Raw genomic sequence first — 21,193 nt, forward strand, 5'->3', positions numbered from 1 at the left:
TTATGTAGTGAGACTGTACAGCATCATGGATGTACCACTACATCACATCACATCAATATTACCACTTAAAGTTTTGCATGAACACATATGCATACATTTCAGGATTTTATGGCAGTATAACATTTTCACTGGCAGTGTCAGGGGGACAGTGATTGTGTGGCACACTGTGAGATATGATATGTGCTTATCAAGTGAGCTCCACTTATTGTTTTGTAATTGAATAATATCACAGAGACAGTTTCCTCACTCATTGATACTACACTTTGCACTGCTCTAGTTTCTGTGCACATGGGTATAGTTGATGCATTGCCATCAGTCTCACACACTGCTGTACATTTCATGATAATGGATCACTTCTTAATTTACACATTAATTGCAGATGCTTCAGACAACATCCATTGACATTACATGTGGAAGATGCATACAATACCCACATGTGTGTAGAGGGAATCCACTTATAATAGTGTGTTGTCTGTAAGTGTTGTTATCCATATCGCCAAGATCTATGTCAGCCAGGGATGCTTTAGTCAAGTGTATCACATATGGCAACGTGAGCTCCAACACATCTTCTTGGCCATACAGACCTTTTCTTTGGAATACATACCATTAACATTTGACAGTGCAGACTTCCCTTCAAGGTGTTCTACAAGATGCATGTGTGATATCTTTCTGTGTTGTACCCAGTAAATACACAGCTCATTGACAACATTGATGGCATGCATTTGATTCTTGCAGGAGCGCCTTGTGACTTATGTGTCACACAACCTCTCAACTGGCCAGGACAGCTCCTTATTTCAACTCCAGAAATAATACTCTCCCTCTTAACACTTCCAAATAGAAGTCATTTTTGGGAAGGGGCGGTGAATTCCTCTTATAGAATGCTGACAATCATTACAGTTGTCCATATCTGTTTGTTAATTTTTATTTTATTTATTTATTTATTTTTACAGTTTTACCAATTGTAAAATATACCATGTTGTGCCTTGTATGCTATGTAATGTTTATCTCTGTAACATGTATTCTTTGTCGTTGCTTTTCTCCCCAGGACTCCATTGAAAATGGGTTCACTTGGCCCAATGGACCATCCTGGTTAAACAAAAGCAAATAAATAATAATAATAATAATAATAATAATGTATACCAACCTAAACTCATATTCTGTCAGTGTCACAGATTAAAGGTGCTAATATTTTAAAATGGTCCCTGATCATGCTTGCTTCTGTCTACAGTTGCCATGAGTCCACTGCTATATGTCCATGATTGGTTGAGAGGTATGCTGACATTTCACTCATATTCAAGCAAGTAATTTTGCATATCTTCACAATAGGCACATACCACTTGTTGTGTATACCATCTTTACTAAATGTGCTCTCCAGTTAGCATGTCAATGATGTTCATATCACAGCCATTTATCTTCATTAATATGTACCATTGTGTGACTGTCACTTAAATATACTATACTGTATGATGATATAAATATTTCCTTCCTTCCCTCTCTCTCTCTCTCTCTCTCTCTCTTTCTCTCTCTCTAGCAGGGTGCAAGGGAGTTACAAGATTCACTAGAAATATATCTAAAGCATACACACAGCAGGCTCATTCAAATGGCAGTCTGATTCTGCTTAATCCACCCACCATTTATTTAGGACAAACTTTGTACAACCTCTGCCCTTCTGCTTTAAGTTCACTGGAAACATCTCTAAACCACGCACACAATAGGCACATCCCAAAGACAATCTGAGTGCATTCAATCCACCCACCATTTATTTTTGGATAAACTTTGTACCACCAGTATTTTTCCATAGCTGCAGTCTTGCATTCTGGCTTACTTCTCATTCTTTTGATGATTTATGGAGGTTCGGTTTTGCCTCTAGACTCTGCATTTCAAAGTCCATAGAAACTTCCTTACTATTACACAGTTGTTCAGTCAAGTTCAATATTTTACTGTTGTGTATAACCAATAGTCAAGGTCAGGTAATACTGGACTAAATCTCCTACTAAAACTGTGTTCTAGAGCAATAAAATCAAGACTTTCATTTACTAGCACACAAGCCCTTGAAACTGCATTGTTCCTTTTACTGATCTCTCTCAGCAGATTTATGGCTCTTTAAGTTCAGTCACTGATTGTTTTTCTCTGTCTCTTTGCCAAGTTTTCAAACTGCTTGTTCACCCTTACTAATGCTCGGGCTCACTCCAGTCCCCTACCCTACCCCCAATTCCCACACACCCACTTTTACTCTACATTTATACTTTTATAGCACCACCAACAAATTCCTCAAAGCAATACCAACAGTTCCCTCCAGAAGAAAAACAATCTATAAAATTATTCTCAGTAGTAATACCCACAACTCTCTCTCAAACTGTCCTACTTCTTGCTCCTATAACTATCACATTACATCTCTATAACCAACCCAGCACCCTCACAACATTTTCTAATCTTAATTTACAAAAACATAAAACCCAAGTTAAATAAGATGCTCCTAATTCAGATTAGATTACTATTCCTCCTTACTCGACCAGCCTTCACCACCAATTATCAAATTTGCCTCCAAATAATTTAGGTCTTCGACCAATACTCACAAAGAACATCAACATCTACCCAGGCCATCTTTCTCCATAGCATCCTATCTCAATAAACAAACCACATCTGATTTATTTACCTATAAATATCTCAAAACTAAGTTTTCAGATTTACGATCAAATACCAAACAAAGATCAAACTATAACAGGCCACACTCTTCCCTCTGCAAAATATCAGTTCAAAAAAATCAGCAGAGATATTCAACCCGACCCATGTCCCACTGTTCATAAAACCATCACTTCCAATCCCATAATGAACCAGTTACCTAATATCTCTAAAATACTCACCTTACTGAATATGAACCTAAGAAGTATGTGCAATAAAATTCATGACATGCATGCCTATCTTGCCACACACACTCCTCATGTAGTTATAGCTACCACAACCTGGTTAAAAAAGGAAATAAAGGATAATGAAATCACCCCCCTGATACAATATACTCAGGCATGACAGACAAAACAAGTGTACAGGTGGTATAGCAATCATCTACAACAAATTATTAACAGCCACCTTACTCCCACATGAAAATACCCAATTGGTGTCACGCAGGAATGGAAATCAAACCAGAAATAGATAAAAACCAAGCAACAACTGAATGTGCCAAAAAGCAAAGGAAAGAATATAAGGTGAAGGATCAGATAAGAAGGCAACAGATGTGGAAAATGCATAAATACATTTGCAAGTATAGAAAACTTTTGGAACAACCTCATGTTGATCAGGACTGAACACAGGAATGATTAAGTATAGGTGAATTTAAACCAAAAGACAAAAAGTTAATACTGGTGGCACAAGACAGTGGGCTAAGTAAATGATAGTTTACAAAATCCATTGAACATGTGGGAGAAACAGACAAATGTAGGTTTTGTAAAACAGAGTTGGAAACATTCGCACATCTTGTTGCTGGTTGTGAAATGCTAATGGCAGAATGACTGTATACTGAAAGACATAATAATGTGGCAAGACAAGCAACATTGCAGCACAATTCAACAAATATTTTACCAGCTCCATTCTCAAGCTATCAACAAACTCTCTGTTCACACCCCTCCCAAACCTACCAAACTCCCCATCTAACCAAAACTACTTCTCTTTCCAGCCAGTCCAGACCAGTACAATCCTCAGATACCTGTCCAACCTGATAGACTCCCAGCAGAATACCTTCAAATCACAGCCAAAGCTATATCATACCCTGTCTCTATAATCATAAATAGGTCAATCTTTGAGCAACAAGTCCCAAGCTTTTGGAAAATCTCACATATAATACATTTGCATAAAGGGGGAAACTCAACTGAGTAACCAATTACTGCCCAACAGCCATACTATCCCCACTATTTAAAATCCTTGAGAAATGCATTCACTCCCAATTACTAAAATACCTTCTCTCTAGCAATCTCCTATCCAAAACTCAGCATGGCTTTTGACCTCGTCATAGAACCACCAGTGTCCCTACCAGTTTCTCCAAACATGCTAATCAACAGCGAAATGCAGGCAATATAGTATCAACTGTCTTTTTAGACCTCTCTAAAGCATTTGATACAGTCTCCCATAATAAACTATTGACTGTTTTCTCAGAACTTAAAATAAATAACTCTGTACTCCTATGGTTTAAAGACCATCTCTCTAACAGACAACAAGCCGTTAAGTGGCATGACACTCTTTCCCCTCTACTTCCCATCACCCTAGGAGTGTCTCAAAGATATATACTCAGTCCCCTGCTCTTCACAATTTTCACAAACAACCTTCATACAGCCACACATCATGCAAGCCTAGTCCAGTACTTACACAGATGACTCTACCTTAATCTGCTCCACCCCCTCTATACAACTTCCACAGATAAGAACCCCAAATCCTTCACAGCCTTTGACACCTGCTTGGCAGACTCCCAATTGATAATCAACCCCCCCAAAAAAACAACTTATGCTCTTTCATCCCTCCAAAGCTGTAGACCGCATTACCCCTTTTACAATTATTGCCTCTGACAATACCCACATTACACCAGTTGCACACACCAAACTATTAGGTGTCATCATCAACCAAAACATGAAATTCGACAAGCACATAGGACAAACCATAACAAAAGTGCACAAAAAAACTAGGCACACCCTACAGATGCAGAATCTACCTGACCTCTAATAGTAAAAATAACCATATCAAGAGCCCGTCTATTGTCTATTGCTTCCCCCATGCTGGTGCAACCTAAATAAAGGTGATCTAAACAAACTATCCATCTGTTATAACAAGATAGCCAAATTTGCCACTGACTCACCCTACAGATCCCACCATTGTCAAGCCCTTCAGAAATAGAATTACCAAACTTACTTACCCTGAATTAACTCAACCAACTCACCGAATTCTCTACCACCCCAACATAACAACTGCCCTAGAAGGCCTTATTTTCCATTACAACAACCAACCTAAGGTCCACCAATAAAGGACTGGTAAAAGTATACAAAAAGTAGATATAACTCAGGTGATTCCCTTTACTTTTGTACTGTCACAAAAATGTGGAATTCCCTCCCACTCAAAGTCAGGCTACAGACAAATAAAGTCAGTTTCAGAAATCATCTAAAATATTATCTCTCTAAGTCCTGGATATGTAAATGCTCTGACCCAGGCTAACGTCTCTATAGATACTCTATCTCCATATCTTCTCTATATATCTGCTTTAAAGTCTACCCAGAACTTCTGAAGCAAATGTCCTTGAAATTTTGTATTTATTTCTTTTGGTTAACATTACTGTTATGTCTTTAATACTCTCATCTCTTCACTGTCATATAAATACACATGTTGAATCTTTGACAAATTTTATACACTTTCATATTGTATTGTTATTCAGTTTTGTAATAATGCATTTGCTTGTTTTTGTAATATTTTATTTGTTCTTTGTTATTTGTTCTTCTACTTTTTATATTAAATTGGAGCTTTTCTCCCTGGACCTCCTCTGAAAATGGGAAACCCTGCCCAGTCAGAATTCCCAGTTAAACAAATGTAAAATAAATAAAATAAAATAAATAAGACTGTTCCAATGGGGTTGTGCAAACATTATAGTACTGAAGTATCTGAAAAACACTGGAAACATGAGCCACAAAGCATTATAGAAAATGATGAAGTTTATATCACAAGGGATCACCCATTACCAACAGTTCAAAAATAGATGGGAGAAAACCAGATATAGTAGTCCATGAAAAGAACTGAAAAGTAGCACTGATCATTGAAATCGCTACACCCAGTAACTACAGTGTCCTGCATACACAGAGGCACAAAGTCATAAAATACCAGAATTTGCGGGCAGAAATGAGGGCAATGTGGAAGAAGGATACCCAAACAGTTCCAGTAGTAGTAGGAGCAACAGATCTTATAAAAAAGAATTTAAAATCATATTTAGATATGTTACTGATACATGTAACTCCATAAGAATTGCAGAAGAAGTCATTACTGGGCACATTATTGGTGCTGCGAAGAGCACTTCTGTCTAACATTAAAGACTGAAACAATACTCACTTCATGAACCTTAATCATACTTTGACGTAGGAATGGGGTCCATTCCTGTCATGGTATTAGAAAACCAAAAGACTTGGAGAAATTAAACAGATAAATACCCAAATGTAACAATGTTGAACTTCTAATAACATTCCTAAAATTCAACAATAGCAAAACTGTATGTTTAACAGCAATTCACATACCACCACGGAATTATATTGAATTTACTGAAAACATCTACTGAAAACATCTTGTATTGGATATCCAAACAAATTAAGCATGAAACTATAATACTTTGAGACTTACATATAGACTGGCAACTCATAAATTCCACTAACCCTACTAAATCCATAAACTTATGCAACTTTAAACAATTAATAACCATACCCACTAAATCAATAAAACGTCAGGGTGACACGCAACATTAGACTGGATTCTTACAAACAAACCAGACGATCTAACAAAAGTAGGCTTCCTCTCAGATAGCATAAGTGACCACATACCAATATATGCTACTTAGAACTCACCATAACCTAAATAAACATATTATCTATAATCAGATACGAAATACTACCAATTTCAGCGAAGATATTTTCAATGAATCACTAAAACAATATAACTGGAATGTACTTAGAATAATGCCTCTAGATATTGCTGAAGAACACTTTAATAATGTATTCTTACAGACGTTAAATAATCTTGCACCAGTAAGTTATAAAAGAGTAAAGTCCAACCCTGCACCATGGCTAACAAAAGAAAGAAAAAAAAACTCATGATAAAAAGGGATAAAGCCTGGACAAATTGGTATAAAAATAGAAATCAAAATGCCTTCTAGCACTTTAGACATCTTAGAAATCTTGAAAAACTCCATGTCAACCAGGGCAAGCAAAAATACTATGTCAACATACAAGACAAACATCAAAACAACCCAAAACATTTTGGTCATCACTAAGTAAACTACTCCACCCTGGCAAGACCACGACTCCCTCTCCAAAAACAGACAACATGACAGACTCTATCCCCACACAGTTTAATTCCTACTTTTAAACACTAATACATCTGAGCCCCTCTATCTACCCCTGTCCAACCAAAACCACCCACAGCTCTTCAATTTTAGTCCAGTACCCACCTCTCTCATAATGAATTTGCTCCTTAAACTAAAAACTACTCAGGTAGCTGTTGACCAACTACCATCAGACTACCTAAATCTGTCCACAGAAGTCATAGTCTTCTCTGTATCCATACTATTTAATAGGTCCATAGCAGAATGACACTTCCCATCACTGTAGAAAAAGTCCTAAATCCTACATCACACCGCTGCACAAAGGTGGAACATATACAGAGTTTAATAACTACAGATCAATAGTATACTCCCCCGTCTCCAAAATATTAGAGAAATGTATCCATATGCAGCTGATACAATACCTAATCTGAAATAACCTACTCTCAGAAACACAACATGGTTTTAGGCCCCAGCACAACACCACTACTGCTCTACTGCATTTTACCAATACAATAAACCAACATGGAAACAATGGCCTGCTGGCCTGCTTGTGTCTGCACCAGCAACTGCTCATTCAACTCTCCTCAACAGGACTTTCACAATACTCCTTGTTGTGGTTTCTTACTTACCTATCTGGAAGGTAACAAGCCATTAAATGGCAACAAACCTACTCATCCTTTCAACCATTTACTATAGGTGTCCCTCAGGGCTCTATCCTGGGTCTTCTCCTATTTAATGCATCAATAACCTCCACACCTCCACTCACCATGCTAGTTTTGCTCAGTATGCAGATGACTCAATATTAATATATCAGGCCTTAACAATAAATTAGCTCTAAGACTACATTACCCAAACATCTTTCTCCTCTGTAGAAACCTGGCTCAAAAAATAAAACCTCTTACTTAACCCCAAAAAACTAAGTTAATGCTTTTTACCTCAAAACGTTGCCAGGATCAAAAACAATCTTTTACAATAAACTCAGCAAATAATACTGTCATTGAAACTGTAACTCACAGTGAACTTCTAGGCATTATAATAGATGACAATCTCAAAAATGACCAGCATATACTGCACACCATTAAATCTACACATGAGAAACTAGTCTCCCTTTATAGGATCAATGGATTTCTTATCTCCGATATTGCAAGAAAAACTCTAGCCTCCACCTTCTTATTGCCAACTCTCTTATAAGCTGTTCCTACCCTAACAAACTTAAACAATACTCAAAGAAAGAAACTTGCTTCCTGGTACAATAAAATAGGTAAATTTCCAACCAATCTCATAGGACCTACCACTGTCATAGTTTAAAGCAATTAAACTGTCTTGAACTGCACAACTACCTAACATATTCACAACTAACTACAGCACACAAACTCGTTCATCATCCAAAGAAGTGCCGTGCACTGCAAAATGTATTATTGCTCTACTGTCCAGCAAGGGGCATCCATTCTAGTAACAAATTCTTGCTACTCACAAATAAGTCAAATAATGTTTCAGGAGACTCACTACTCCCAATACATTGAATAGTACCCTCACACAAATAAAACTCTCTGACAAACTTAATAGTTTTAAACCACTTCTTAAACAGCATTTTAACCAGTCCTGGTCCTGCACAAGCCCATCACCAGGTGTAAGACTTTGTGCTCACTGAACAATACTCTGCAAATGCTGTCCTTAAACAGAATACTCTCAACCTGACACTGAAATGACAAAACAGTTGTACATAACCCAGTCCACTAAGTTGTATATGGAATTTCTCTTCAGTAATTTCCACCTCTGTAAAATCTTAGAATGTTTAAATGTAACTACTGCTTGTGTATAAATGTAAATAGACATGTAACTACTCTGTGCTTATCTTGAAATTAGTATAATGCAGTGCAAGCAAATGGATCTTTTCTCCCAGGGCCACCCCTGGAAATGGAGATTACCCAGATAGTCTTTCCCAGTAAACAAAGAATATTTGATAAATATACTGTGCAATATACATGTGCTTAATGTTGTGCTACTGACTTGTCTTGGAAGTGTACATACCTTGATATATCCTATCTTGGGTGCACTGCCATATTTATCGTGCCCTCTTCTGTCTTCATTCCTATCTCTCATGTCTGTGTCCATTTTCTTCAGCACACTTTTCCTGCCTAGTATAATGTTTCAGTTGTATTTGCCCTTGCTGGTGACCCCCCCCCATCTGTTATTTCATTCTGCAAAAAATTGTACTTGGTACACTTTTCTTTAATGTATTAATACTGCTGTTATTGCAGTAGTTTCACTCCTGGTAGTCACTGTGGCGGTCCGTACAATCTTGCAGAGCAGATTTGCCTGTTAGCAAACTTGTATGCATCTTCTTTCTGCATTCGTGGTTCGCTGGCTGGTAGCACTGTTGCTGGCCATGAAACGGCACTTGTATTTGTGTAAGAGCAACGAGCAGCATTAATATGTGATTAGTGCTGCTGCTTATCATGCTAACATGTAAACTCCATAAGGTGCAGCCTTAGGGCCCAGGATCTCATGAAAATTGGTTGTTATAAAATACCTTCATAGTGGTGGCTCTTTCCAATACTTTCAGTGGAAGCCAAGTACAGTCCTCCTCATGTTGCTATATCAGGTAAAGGAGCAGTGCAGGAGCCATGAGCTGCTGTCTGCAAAACTCCTAATGTATCCTCTGACAAAATTCGAAAAATCCTTGTATCAAACATTGTTAATGCTACACAAACCTTTATGTACACTGGGACAGGAATTCCATGCTTTTCTCCTTGATTCCATGCAAGTGTAGTATATGTCTACTAACTCACATATGGTGAGCTCCATCCATATGGTAGTGGTTAAGGCATGTTAGCTACTGGGAGAGTTGTCTGCAATGCAGAAAACAGTGATGTATCCAAAAGTGTACATCAACATAATACATGCACTGCTCCTGGCATTGCAATGTTAGTGAATATCCTACCTACCCTATGTTTTCCAGTTTGCACACAGGATCAAGGCTCTGAGCTCTTCTGCTTGAAACTGTACCAACCTGCTTGACATAAATGTAACAAGCAGTTTGTACAGTCAAACTACCACACACACACACACACACACACACACACACACACACACACACACACACACACACACACACTCAGCTGCGATAGCAAAACCGCACCAGTGGCATTTCAAAAACAAATGTCAGTAATGCACTCCTGCAACACTGGTACCTGCTGATCACACCTCCCTGGCAGCTTCAAGAGCAATAAAGAAACCCTTCAGCTCCTCTACTCCAAAACAGTAGAGAGCTCCAAACATAACAAGCACATTGATACAGTTACCACATGCTGTGTACTTCAGCACGTCAGCCATAATGACAGATCATACCTTGCAACTGTCCTTTTTTTTGTAGAATATCCCAGATTTTGCCTCACATTTTTGCCTTGTTCCTTTATAGAATTTTTGACTTCCTAGTAAATTACTGAGAATTACTATCAGTCAATACCAAAGAGTTCTGTAGTTCAAGTCATAGTCTTCCGAAAATGGATGTTGATGCATCACCTGTTTTTTTTTAACATTTTTAAGTGAATTAGAGTAATATTTCAAATTGCCCCTGATTCTGGACATTTGTTTCCCTCCACTATTTTTAGCTTTGCCTAGAATTCGTGAGCAAAGCCATATGCCACAAATGCACTATCAGTATTCATTAACTAATGCTAATTCTGCTCTCCCACACCATCGGCATCTGCTGACTTGATCCCCTTGACAGCTTGCAACCTAGGGCAGCTGTCCTCTTTGCCCTACCCCAGTTACAGCTCTGCATTTGGCATATCACATGTAAGAAAGTTCTAATACCATAATGTTATTTCTAGAAGCCAGTAAAGTCAAAGTTGCAAACAGTAAGACAGGCATGCCTTATAAATCAACAAATTATAATATTTTCAGTGCAGTTTAGTGCTTTTTGAAATATGCACACTGAAACTTCATTCAGACTATTAATTCCAAAGGAAATACATGCTTTTCATATCTTTAAACAACAGTGTTCCATCCTGCATACTTACCAGCTTGGTTTTGTCCATAGCCATGAGTATGGCAATGTTCAATTCATCTAGTGCAGACAGAACTCTCTGATACTCCCCAAGGAAATGAGAAAAGTACTCTGAAAAGAAACAAACTACACTAAGTTGTCCATATATACAATTCAATTAAAAATAAAATTTCTGGCGAAGGAAAAATATAGCTCAAGAAAATAAAACCATCATGTTGTTGCAAACAGAAGAAATAAAACGGAGGAAATAAGAACAAGTGAACTAGAAGTGTCTGGCCCTTCAGGTAAAGCTTTTATAATAATAAATGCCATACGCTTTAGTATTATTCCGGTAAATATATTTTTCTCGTTACATGGTAAACCTCTTCTTAGTTAGCATAAAATTGATTCATCTACATATGATTAAGGTGATATTCCTTGAGCATCAGTACCCTGATGAAAAAAAAAACACTGAGGAACATAACCTCAATCTCTGTTTTCACAAAAGTTGAGGTGATGTTATCTTGTACACCAGCAATAACTCATTTCTTTTGGGAGATTTCTACCTATGTTGAGTTGGTGCTTTAGTGGAGTTAGTATATATAAGCTCAGAGTGTGGGGGCTTGCCTCTCAGCAGAAAAAAAAAACACAAAGTAATTTTTTGACATTTTGTGTTTCAAGCATTATTTTTCACCATTTCTAATCCTCAGGATTTTAAAAATTAGTGTTTCATAGTAGAACCCATAAAGAGTATGCATGTGGTTGTGTGTGTGTGTGTGTGTGTGTGTGTGTGTGTGTGTGTGTGTGTGTGTGTGTGTGTGTGTGTGTGTGTGTGTGTGTGTGTGTGTGTGTGTGTGAGTGTGTTTGTCAGTCTGTGTCTTGAATGTTTTACCTGAATTCAGTACAATGAGTTTTCTTCACAGTTGCCTACTTTACTCCCACTGAGGAAATAAACCTCTTGAGTCATTAGAGATTTACACTATTCTACTATGAAGTGTACAGCCCAGTAGAGAGAATCTGAGGCAGAAATACATCCATCCACAATCCCTTTTCCCCATTTTTCACATTGGGCCAGGGTGTCACTTCAACAGTGACAGTCATCTAGAGACAGTGTTGACACCACCAGGTAGCTAGCCCTGCTACAGTTGTTATTCTCTACCACATAGGCACATCCGCATGCACATTCACACTTTCAGCTAATTTAAAGTGTCCAGTCAAGCTACAATATGTCTTTGGAATGTGAGAGAAAACTGAAGCATGTCAAAAAACAAAACATCACTTTAAAGACTAGTAAGTGAATGAGGATATCCCTGAAACTGATTACTAGGTTTAAAATGTACCAGTTGTTTATTACAGTATGATTAGAAGACAACACAAAGAAGAGAGTTTGTTTGTGTCTTTTGGCTTTTCCCGGTTAGGGGTCGCCAAAGCGGAACTTCGGTCCGCTAATGATTGGTAGTTGATTTTTACATGCCGAGTTACCAGCCCTGATGCACAACCTTCAACGAAGGTACGCCCATTCACGCATGTCTCCACGCAGAAGATGCTCTAGCTGAGAATCGAACCAGACAGCGTCTTACTGTGAGGCGACAATGCTACTGCAGCACCACCACCGGAAAAACGGATCCTTATGATGTCTGCAGAGATGGGGGTTTTTTGCAAAGGAGTGACCCCCTTATTCTTGCTTGCACATTTTTATAAAAAGGGAATTTAAATTTTAATACTATCTGAAAACTCAGCAAAAACACCCAAGGAGGTAGATGAACATAGTTCAGGAAGGCAGCAGGATATCCAAACACATAAAATATACAGCAGTTTAATGAAACAAAACAGAAACGTAAGCGCTTTCACGGTATTACAATCTGCTTCATCAGATGCACATATTAAAGTGCATTAAACTCTCTTAAATACAATGAAACCAAAGCTAACAACCAATGATTAAAATAAAACAATTAATCAATTAAAAACAAGGACTTCAAATGTATACTGTTCAAAAAGAACCACATAGTATAACAATTAAATAGCGATTGATGTATAATAAAACCTTTATTATACATCAATCGCTACATTTAATTGTTATTGATGTATAATAAAACCTTTATTATACATCAATCGCTATTTAATTGTTATACTATGAGGTTCTTTTTGAACAGTATATATTTGAAGTCCTTGTTTTTAATTGATTAATTGTTTTATTTTAATCACTGGTTGTTAGCTTTGGTTTCATTGTATTTAGAGTTTAATGCACTTTAATATGTACATCTGATGAAGCAGATTGTAATACCGTGAAAGCGCTTACGTTTCTGTTTTGTTTCATTAAACTGCTGTATATTTTATGTGTTTGGATATCCTGCTGCCTTCCTGAACTACGTTCATCTACCTCCTTGGGTGTTTTTGCTGAATTTCACTGAGTGAATTGACCTATTTTATCTACTATCTGAAAACTGAAAAATGTCACTGTATAACACTTACTTCCATTTTCTATTTTTCTATTTTTTCAGACCTCTTTGACCATTCAAACAGATTGGAAATGTCTAGAAATTCAGACTGCATATTAATCAGTTTGAAATCTGCTGCTGGTGTATATGTGGGGGTATGATTACATAACTGTAAAGGAGTACATATGAGGGCCAAGGCTGTGTCCTCGAATTCCTTACACAAAAGATACCAATGCCCCTTTTTCCAAAGTACACTGCAGACTGAACAGTGAATGATGGCTATTACTTGTGTAAATGTACCCCTTTTATACATAATGGCACACAGCAAACTTATTTCTTCCATTCCTGTAATTCCTAATAGCCTTTTACACTTAGAAAAGTCGTACTTATGTTTCATCAGCATGTAGCAACACTGTTCTACAATACAGCATGTACTAGTGTGCCATCCCTGTACTTTTATATCTATAATTTTTTCTGCCTGATATTTTGAATTAGCACAGACTGTAATCACCTGAACATAAATGTTAACTATAGTTTCTGTACTGTTTTAATGGAGCTTTTATACTTCTGCAATTTTTATTTGCTCCATGACATATGTGAAAAAAAGTTATTTGGAACAGTTCAATAAACATACAGACAAATAAGCAAATATATCAATAACATGGTTTCAGTCTGATTAGGCTGAGTTACAATATGGTACTAGTTAGTAACAATGCCATGTTATATTATTTTCTCCACTTCTGTCTCTGTAGTTTTTGATAACAAAACATTACCAAAAAACAAAAAAAACAAAAAAAAACAAAGAACAAAACGAGCTGCACAAAACTGGAGTTCATTCACTTTATATTTGAGTACATCTGATACCTCGGCATTTTGCCTTAAAGGATGAATTACAAACAAAAGAAACACCATTTAATATATATTTGCCTCCTGCTGATACGTTAGAAAATCACATCCAAGATGATTTAATTTTTTAACCCTATTGAAATTGCATATAATCATAAAGCACAACCAGACAAGACATTCAGAATATATTATATATTAAAGTACATATGAAAATGCAATACGTAAATCATTTTCTAAAATGCATATGATAACTTTAACACGAAATTTACAGCAGCAACAAATGGTATTTTATTGCTTCGATTTGCATAAACACAATGACCCAATGTGCAGTTCCCATATTGAAAATTCAGATGTTCAAATTAACTTCAAGATTTTGACCTTTAGGGAAAAGTGTACTGAAGTTAATAATCATCCTACTTTCTAACCTCAGTAATTTCATAATAAAATCACCCATCTCAACATGCAAGGTTGTCCCAATACACAAAAAAACAAACTTTGATCAGACCCCCCATGGACCGTGTAGAAATGCTCAGTAACAGGACTATTTGTGTTTACATTTCGAATATCTCCCAAATGTACAGAATTAGTAAAAAATCACGAACACAAAAACAGCTGAAAAACACAAAAAGGCAGACACCTCGTACTGCAAGACCTTTTTAAAGTTCACACAACCACGTTTTAAAATCCACACAACCACGTTTTTTAGCCAACACCAATGAAAAGTACTAAAAAAAAAAAACTGAAAGTGCTGAAAAAACCTTAACGCCAAGTTTATTAATTAGAAAATAATAAAAGCATTTTCACTGAAGACACAGCTACAGCTTCCTCAGAGGTTATTTAAAACAACCGCCAACTCAAACTTTTATATCAACGTCAATACGTGCTTGAAACATCAAGGGCAGTTTAAAGAGACACTCCTAATAAAAGACCTTCATTATATTAAAAAAATAATCATGTTAAAAACATGGACATAAATAAGTACTCTATTTAATAGTAAAAGTAAAAGTAAAAATACAATATACTAAACTTTTCAATGTAAATAATACTTAAAAGCACAGATCATTGCATAATATTACTAAAAATTAATATCATAATAATTGTTTTTTTTACCCAACCTAAATAAACCTCAGTTTTAGTCCAATAGTTGTTGTCGTTTTTTTTTCTTAACCTTACAAAGGGGTGCGCCCTTTAATTTCTGGGCAATTCCTCAAAAAGTACTGTCATCAAATTTAAATGTTGTAAAATGTAAAATAATGTATACCTTTATTATAATGACCCTAATAGTAAAGTTTGTATTTTAACTGGTACTCCCAAGCCGCAAGACCTAAAAATATATATAACCTATACTATGCTGTCCTAGTATGTCAATGTAACCTATACCGTCAGCCTTCCGTAGTAACATTAGAGTTACTCACCTTCACAAATTTAAATGAAAAATATCTATTTTAACGTTTATAACTTCTCATTTTCAGTATACATGCAATATTACAATGCTCATTCAAGCCAGGGTATGAAAAAGCATCCAAGAGCAATTGCCATTCTAGCTCCCTGTTTTCTAAAAGTAAGGTGACAAGACCACCTCTTTCTGGGCTTAAAACCTGATCTATGGCCGTAAATTCAAAACTATGTCCCTGATATTTCAAAATGTGCTTAGCTAAAGCATTCTCTTTGTTCTGTTTTCTCATGGCATAAACATGCTCGTAAACTCTATCCCGTAATCTTCTATCTGATTTACCTATGTAAAAAGCTTGGCAGCAGTTACAGGTTGCCAGGTAAATAATAGATCTAGATTCACAATTTAATTTGTGATAAATACTGAAGTTTCTTTCACGGATAGAGAATACACTAGTCACTTTTACAAGATGACGATAATTACAATGGCCACACTGGGAAGACCCTTTCGCCCTGGTAGTCCAACTAGATACCTTAGGTCTTTGCAGTAATGTTTTCAAATTATTAGCCCTCCTGTACGTAATCTTAGGTCTCTTACCCAATTTGTCTAATAACTGTTCATTATTAGAGATAAAGTACCAATTTTTATATAAGATAAATTGAATTTTCTTGGAATCTGTACTAAATGTAGTTATAAAACTACTTTCAAAGTTATTACTGACCAAATTGTCATTAGTAAAAAGATGATTTTCAGTGTTGTTTTCAACTACACTACTCTCTAAAGTTATTTCTGGTGTTAAATTATTAACTAAATAAGTGACTTGTTTGTTAGGTAAGAGAGGAGAATAATAGCCTAACGACCTTTTGGTATTAACTTCGTCAAATAATTTGTTAAATAATTGAATAGGGTATTCCCTATTGGTGAACATAAATTTTAATAAGTTACATTCCTTCAAAAATAGTTCTTTACTACTACAAATTCTGGACGCACGAATCAATTGTCCCTTAATTATTGCTTTCTTTTGTTTAAATGGATGGCAACTTTTGAAGTGTAATAATGAGTTGCAATAGGTTGGTTTTCTATAAATACTGGAAAAGTATTCACCCTTGGTGACATCCTTATAATCCTAATAATTTTGTAAAAGTGACTAGTGTATTCTCTATCCGTGAAAGAAACTTCAGTATTTAGTGACTATGTATCTCTCTATCCGTGAAAGAAACTTCAGTATTTATCACAAATTAAATTGTGAATCTAGATCTATTATTTACCTGGCAACCTGTAACTGCTGCCAAGCTTTTTACATAGGTAAATCAGATAGAAGATTACGGGATAGAGTTTACGAGCATGTTTATGCCATGAGAAAACAGAACAAAGAGAATGCTTTAGCTAAGCACATTTTGAAATATCAGGGTTTTGAATTTTTGAATTACTGCCCATAGATCAGGTTTAGCAGAGAAAGAGGTGGTCTGTCACTTACTTTTAGAAAACAGGGAGCTAGAATGGCAATTGCTCTTGGATGCTTTTTCATACCTGGGCTTGAAATGAGCATTGTAATATTGCATGTATACTGAAAATGAGAAGTTATAAACGTTAAAATAGATATTTTCATTTCATTTAAACTTGTGAAGGTGAGTAACTCTAATGTTACTACGGAAGGCTGACGGTATAGGTTACATTGACATACTAGGACAGCATAGTATAGGTTATATATATTTTGGGGTTCTTTGGCTCAGTACCCCAGTAAAAATACAAACTTTACTATTAGGGTCATTATAATAAAGGTCTTGCTTGGGAGTACCAGTTAAAATACAAACTTTACTATTAGGGTCATTATAATAAAGGTATACATTATTTTACATTTTACAACATTTAAATTTGATGACAGTACTTTTTGAGGAATTGCCCAAAAATTAAAGGGTGCACCCCTTTGTAAGGTTAAGAAAAACGTATTAACAACTATTGGAACTATAACTGAGGTATTTACGTAGGTTGGAAGTAAACAATTATTATGATATTAATTTTTAGTAATATTATGCAATGATCTGTGCTTTTAAGTATTATTTACATTGAAAAGTTTAGTATATTGTATTTTTACTTTTACTTTTACTATTAAATAGAGTACTTATTTATGTCCATGTTTTTAACATGATTATTTTTTTAATATAATGAAGGTCTTTTATTAGGAGTATCTCTTTAAACTGCCCTTGATGTTTCAAGCACGTATTGACATTGATATAAAAGGTTGAGTTGGCGGTTGTTTTAAATAACCTCTGAGGAAGCTGTAGCTGTGTCTTCAGTGAAAACGCTTTTATTATTTTCTTATTAATAAACAATAAACTTGGTTTTTTTTCAGCACTCGCCTAGTTTTTTTGGAAAGTATGCTTTTCATTGGTGTTGGCTAAAAAACGTGGTTGTGTGGATTTTAAAATGTGGTTGTGTGAACTTTAAAAAGGTCTTGCAGTGCGAGGTGTCTGCATTTTTGTGTTCTTCAAATGTACAGAATTCTTAACTTGAACATTTTTTTGGTCTGTCCATTGTACCACTTGTGCCAATGTACACTACCCCATAAGAGCTACAATTAAATTGACCCCTGGAAGTGAATTTTTTACCATTAATATGGCTAGATGTCAAATTTTTAACCCTATTACATACCCTACAGTAGCCACAAGGGAATGTACCCACCTTATCACCATTAGCACTAACCTGCCTAAGATTTAGCAGTTCTTTAAGATTTAAATATCTCCCAAAGGAAAATTTAACATACTTGGGAAACAAATGACCAAACTGCTTATCATATACTATAAGATGCCAAGACTCCATTACTAATCTTCTCACTGTTTCAGAAAAGGGGAATACTTCATTACAAATAAATATCTTTGTTACCCATCTCATTATCTTGATGGTCCCTCCTATTACCATCCTTCTTCCATTGTCACCTACTATGTGGTTCCCATGCTTCAAACTAAACCCCACACTGCCAGTCTCTCACCATAACTATCCCTAATCACTGCATCTTCCAAAATACTCTTACTATAACTCCTCATTAACAACCTATCTACTACTTCATTAACTTTTTCAGCCCTAAGCTTGTCATCAGAGGTATTCTGTAAAACACGCTTTAGTTCACCCACTGGAAGTGAGCTAATGAGGTGTGGAAGGTGCATGCTGCTAGCATACAAAAAGTTAACTGCAGTGGGCTTGTGATAAGGTTTACATTGGATCTTCCCATAATCATCCACATAAAATTCCACATCAAGGAACTCTATGCTACTCCTACGACATTCAAAAGAAAATTTCAACTCATGCAAATTTTTATTCAACTCCTTAATAAAACTAGAAAATTCACTCATTGAACCTTTACAAACAAACAAATCATCAATTAACCTTTTATATAAAATAACATGTTGTCTGAAAAACTCAGTTCCATAAATGAACGTTTTTCAAATTCCCCCATGTACAAAATTGCATATGAAGGCGCATATGATGCTCCCATAGCAGTGCCCCTTTTCTGCAAAAAAACTTCCTTTTCAAATACAAAATAATTATGTGTCAAACAAAATTCCAGAAGCCTAATCACATATGCAATGCACAATCGTTTACTCATCAAATTCCAAATCGCCTCTAACCACCATTTCAATTCAATATTGGTATATAAAGCACTGACATCCTCAGTAACCCAATAATAATCACTCTGCCATTCTACCTTTGTGACCAATTGACTAATTTCTGAGTGTTTTTAACATATGCAGGAACCATACATAAGTACTTTTTCAACACTGAATCCAAAAAAATGCCAACATTTTCTAGATAAGACTTAACCCCAGAAACTATTGGCCTACCAGGAGGATCAAATACATCTTTGTGCACTTTAGGGATAGTGTGCAATATAGGGTCCACAGTCCATCTTTAGAATTAAAAAAAAAATCTTTCCCCCCTCTCCAACAATTCCAATAATGATGCATTAAATTAGTTAATTGGATTGCTTGACAATTTAATATACTCTTCTTCATTCATAAGCAGATTTTTCACCATCACATTGTATTTATTTCTGGGTAAAATAACCCAATTACCTCCCTTATATGATTGTTTAAATACATAATGTTCAGTACTACCCCTTAACAATTTTAATGCTTGCCACTCTTGTTTAGTTAAATTAAACTGTATCTTAGTTTTTTGAAACCTTAAGTATTCAAATGCAAACTTTTTTAATAACATCTGATCAAAAAAACTCACAGCAGGGGATAGCCTGGGAGGTAAAAAAACATTTGAATTAGAAAAGATGGGCACAATTAATTTGCTATATCCTGCACAGAACAAAACTTTCATCCATCTCCACATTTTGCATCTTTCAAAGTCATCACAAGAGAATGCATCATCATACACAAACAACTCTACCAACGGATCTTCATTGTCATCATTTTCATGTGGACATGAATGTATAAATGATGTAGAAAATGGAGTTTCTTTTGGTTGCAATTCATCCTTGAAGTCAAAATGCCGAGGTACCAGATGTACTTGAATATAAAGTGAATGAACTCGATTCCAAGATGGCCGCCGACTAGTCTAGTCCTTACTCTCTGAGCTCCTCACAGCTATTTAACTTTTGGTTTTTACTTTAGCATCCTTTTTTTCCTCAATTTTTTATACATCCAACTTTTTTCCTCAATTTTTTTATACAAAAAGATAAAAGATTTTATAAATCTTTTTCTCGCACGCATTTGGATTATTTTTTCTTCTGGAATTATTATCCTGGGATTTATTTTACCTCAGAACATTCTTGGTCTCTCTGCTGCTGGGACTCCTACTGCTCCAGTCTGTTCCTGGTTCCTGGTATCCTGCTAACTGCATTCCATTTCTGGGCATGGCTACAAAATCTGACTCCATGGAGACTCAGCCTACAAAGGCCAAATATACTTCAATGCTCTCGCCTGAAAAAGATTCAGGTTCAAAAGACTGAAATCATCTAGACAACCTACAGAAACTTTTAATGTAAGTAATAAAGATTTAAATGGCTCAAATTTCCTTTTAGAAGAACTAAAAATAGCATTAAAACCAATCCAAAGTGCTATACAAAACTTTTCAGAACAGTTTACAGACTTTAGTAAATCTTTAAAGCAAATAAACGATAGTATTGTTACTATTGAAAATAAAATCTTAGCTTTGGAGGTTAAAACAGACTTATTGGAAAGTGACTTTAAATCTAGAGATAAAACTGTTTCAGATTTACAAGCTAAAATATTGGATCTGGAAGCCAGGAGAATTCAAGAAATAACATCATTATTCGTGATTTACCTGAATCTTATGACAATAAAAACTTGTTATCTGTGACTAAAAATATCTTTGAAACACTGTTAAATTGTGAAGCTTCTTCAAAATCTATAATTGTAGAGAGAGCACACAGAGCACTGCGTACAAAGCAAGATTCTTCCACACCAAGGTTAATTTATACTAAGTTACTAAACTTTCAA

The 21,193-nt window shown here is 35.7% G+C and overlaps 1 protein-coding gene across 1 annotated transcript in view; it reads right to left on the reverse strand.

Annotated features, from left to right (window-relative positions):
• NECAB3 (N-terminal EF-hand calcium binding protein 3) overlaps nt 1–21,193 on the reverse strand; it is a 1,629,394-nt gene that overhangs the window by 583,466 nt on the left and 1,024,735 nt on the right. Inside the window, exon 5 of the mRNA XM_044090271.1 lies at nt 11,083–11,180. Within this exon, the coding sequence (XP_043946206.1) occupies nt 11,083–11,180 (98 nt within the window). The remainder of the gene's footprint in view (nt 1–11,082; nt 11,181–21,193) is intronic.

The sequence above is a fragment of the Protopterus annectens genome, chromosome 12.part0 (assembly GCF_019279795.1).
Source record: "Protopterus annectens isolate FY-2018-M chromosome 12.part0, PAN1.0, whole genome shotgun sequence".
Taxonomy (NCBI): domain Eukaryota; kingdom Metazoa; phylum Chordata; order Ceratodontiformes; family Protopteridae; genus Protopterus; species Protopterus annectens.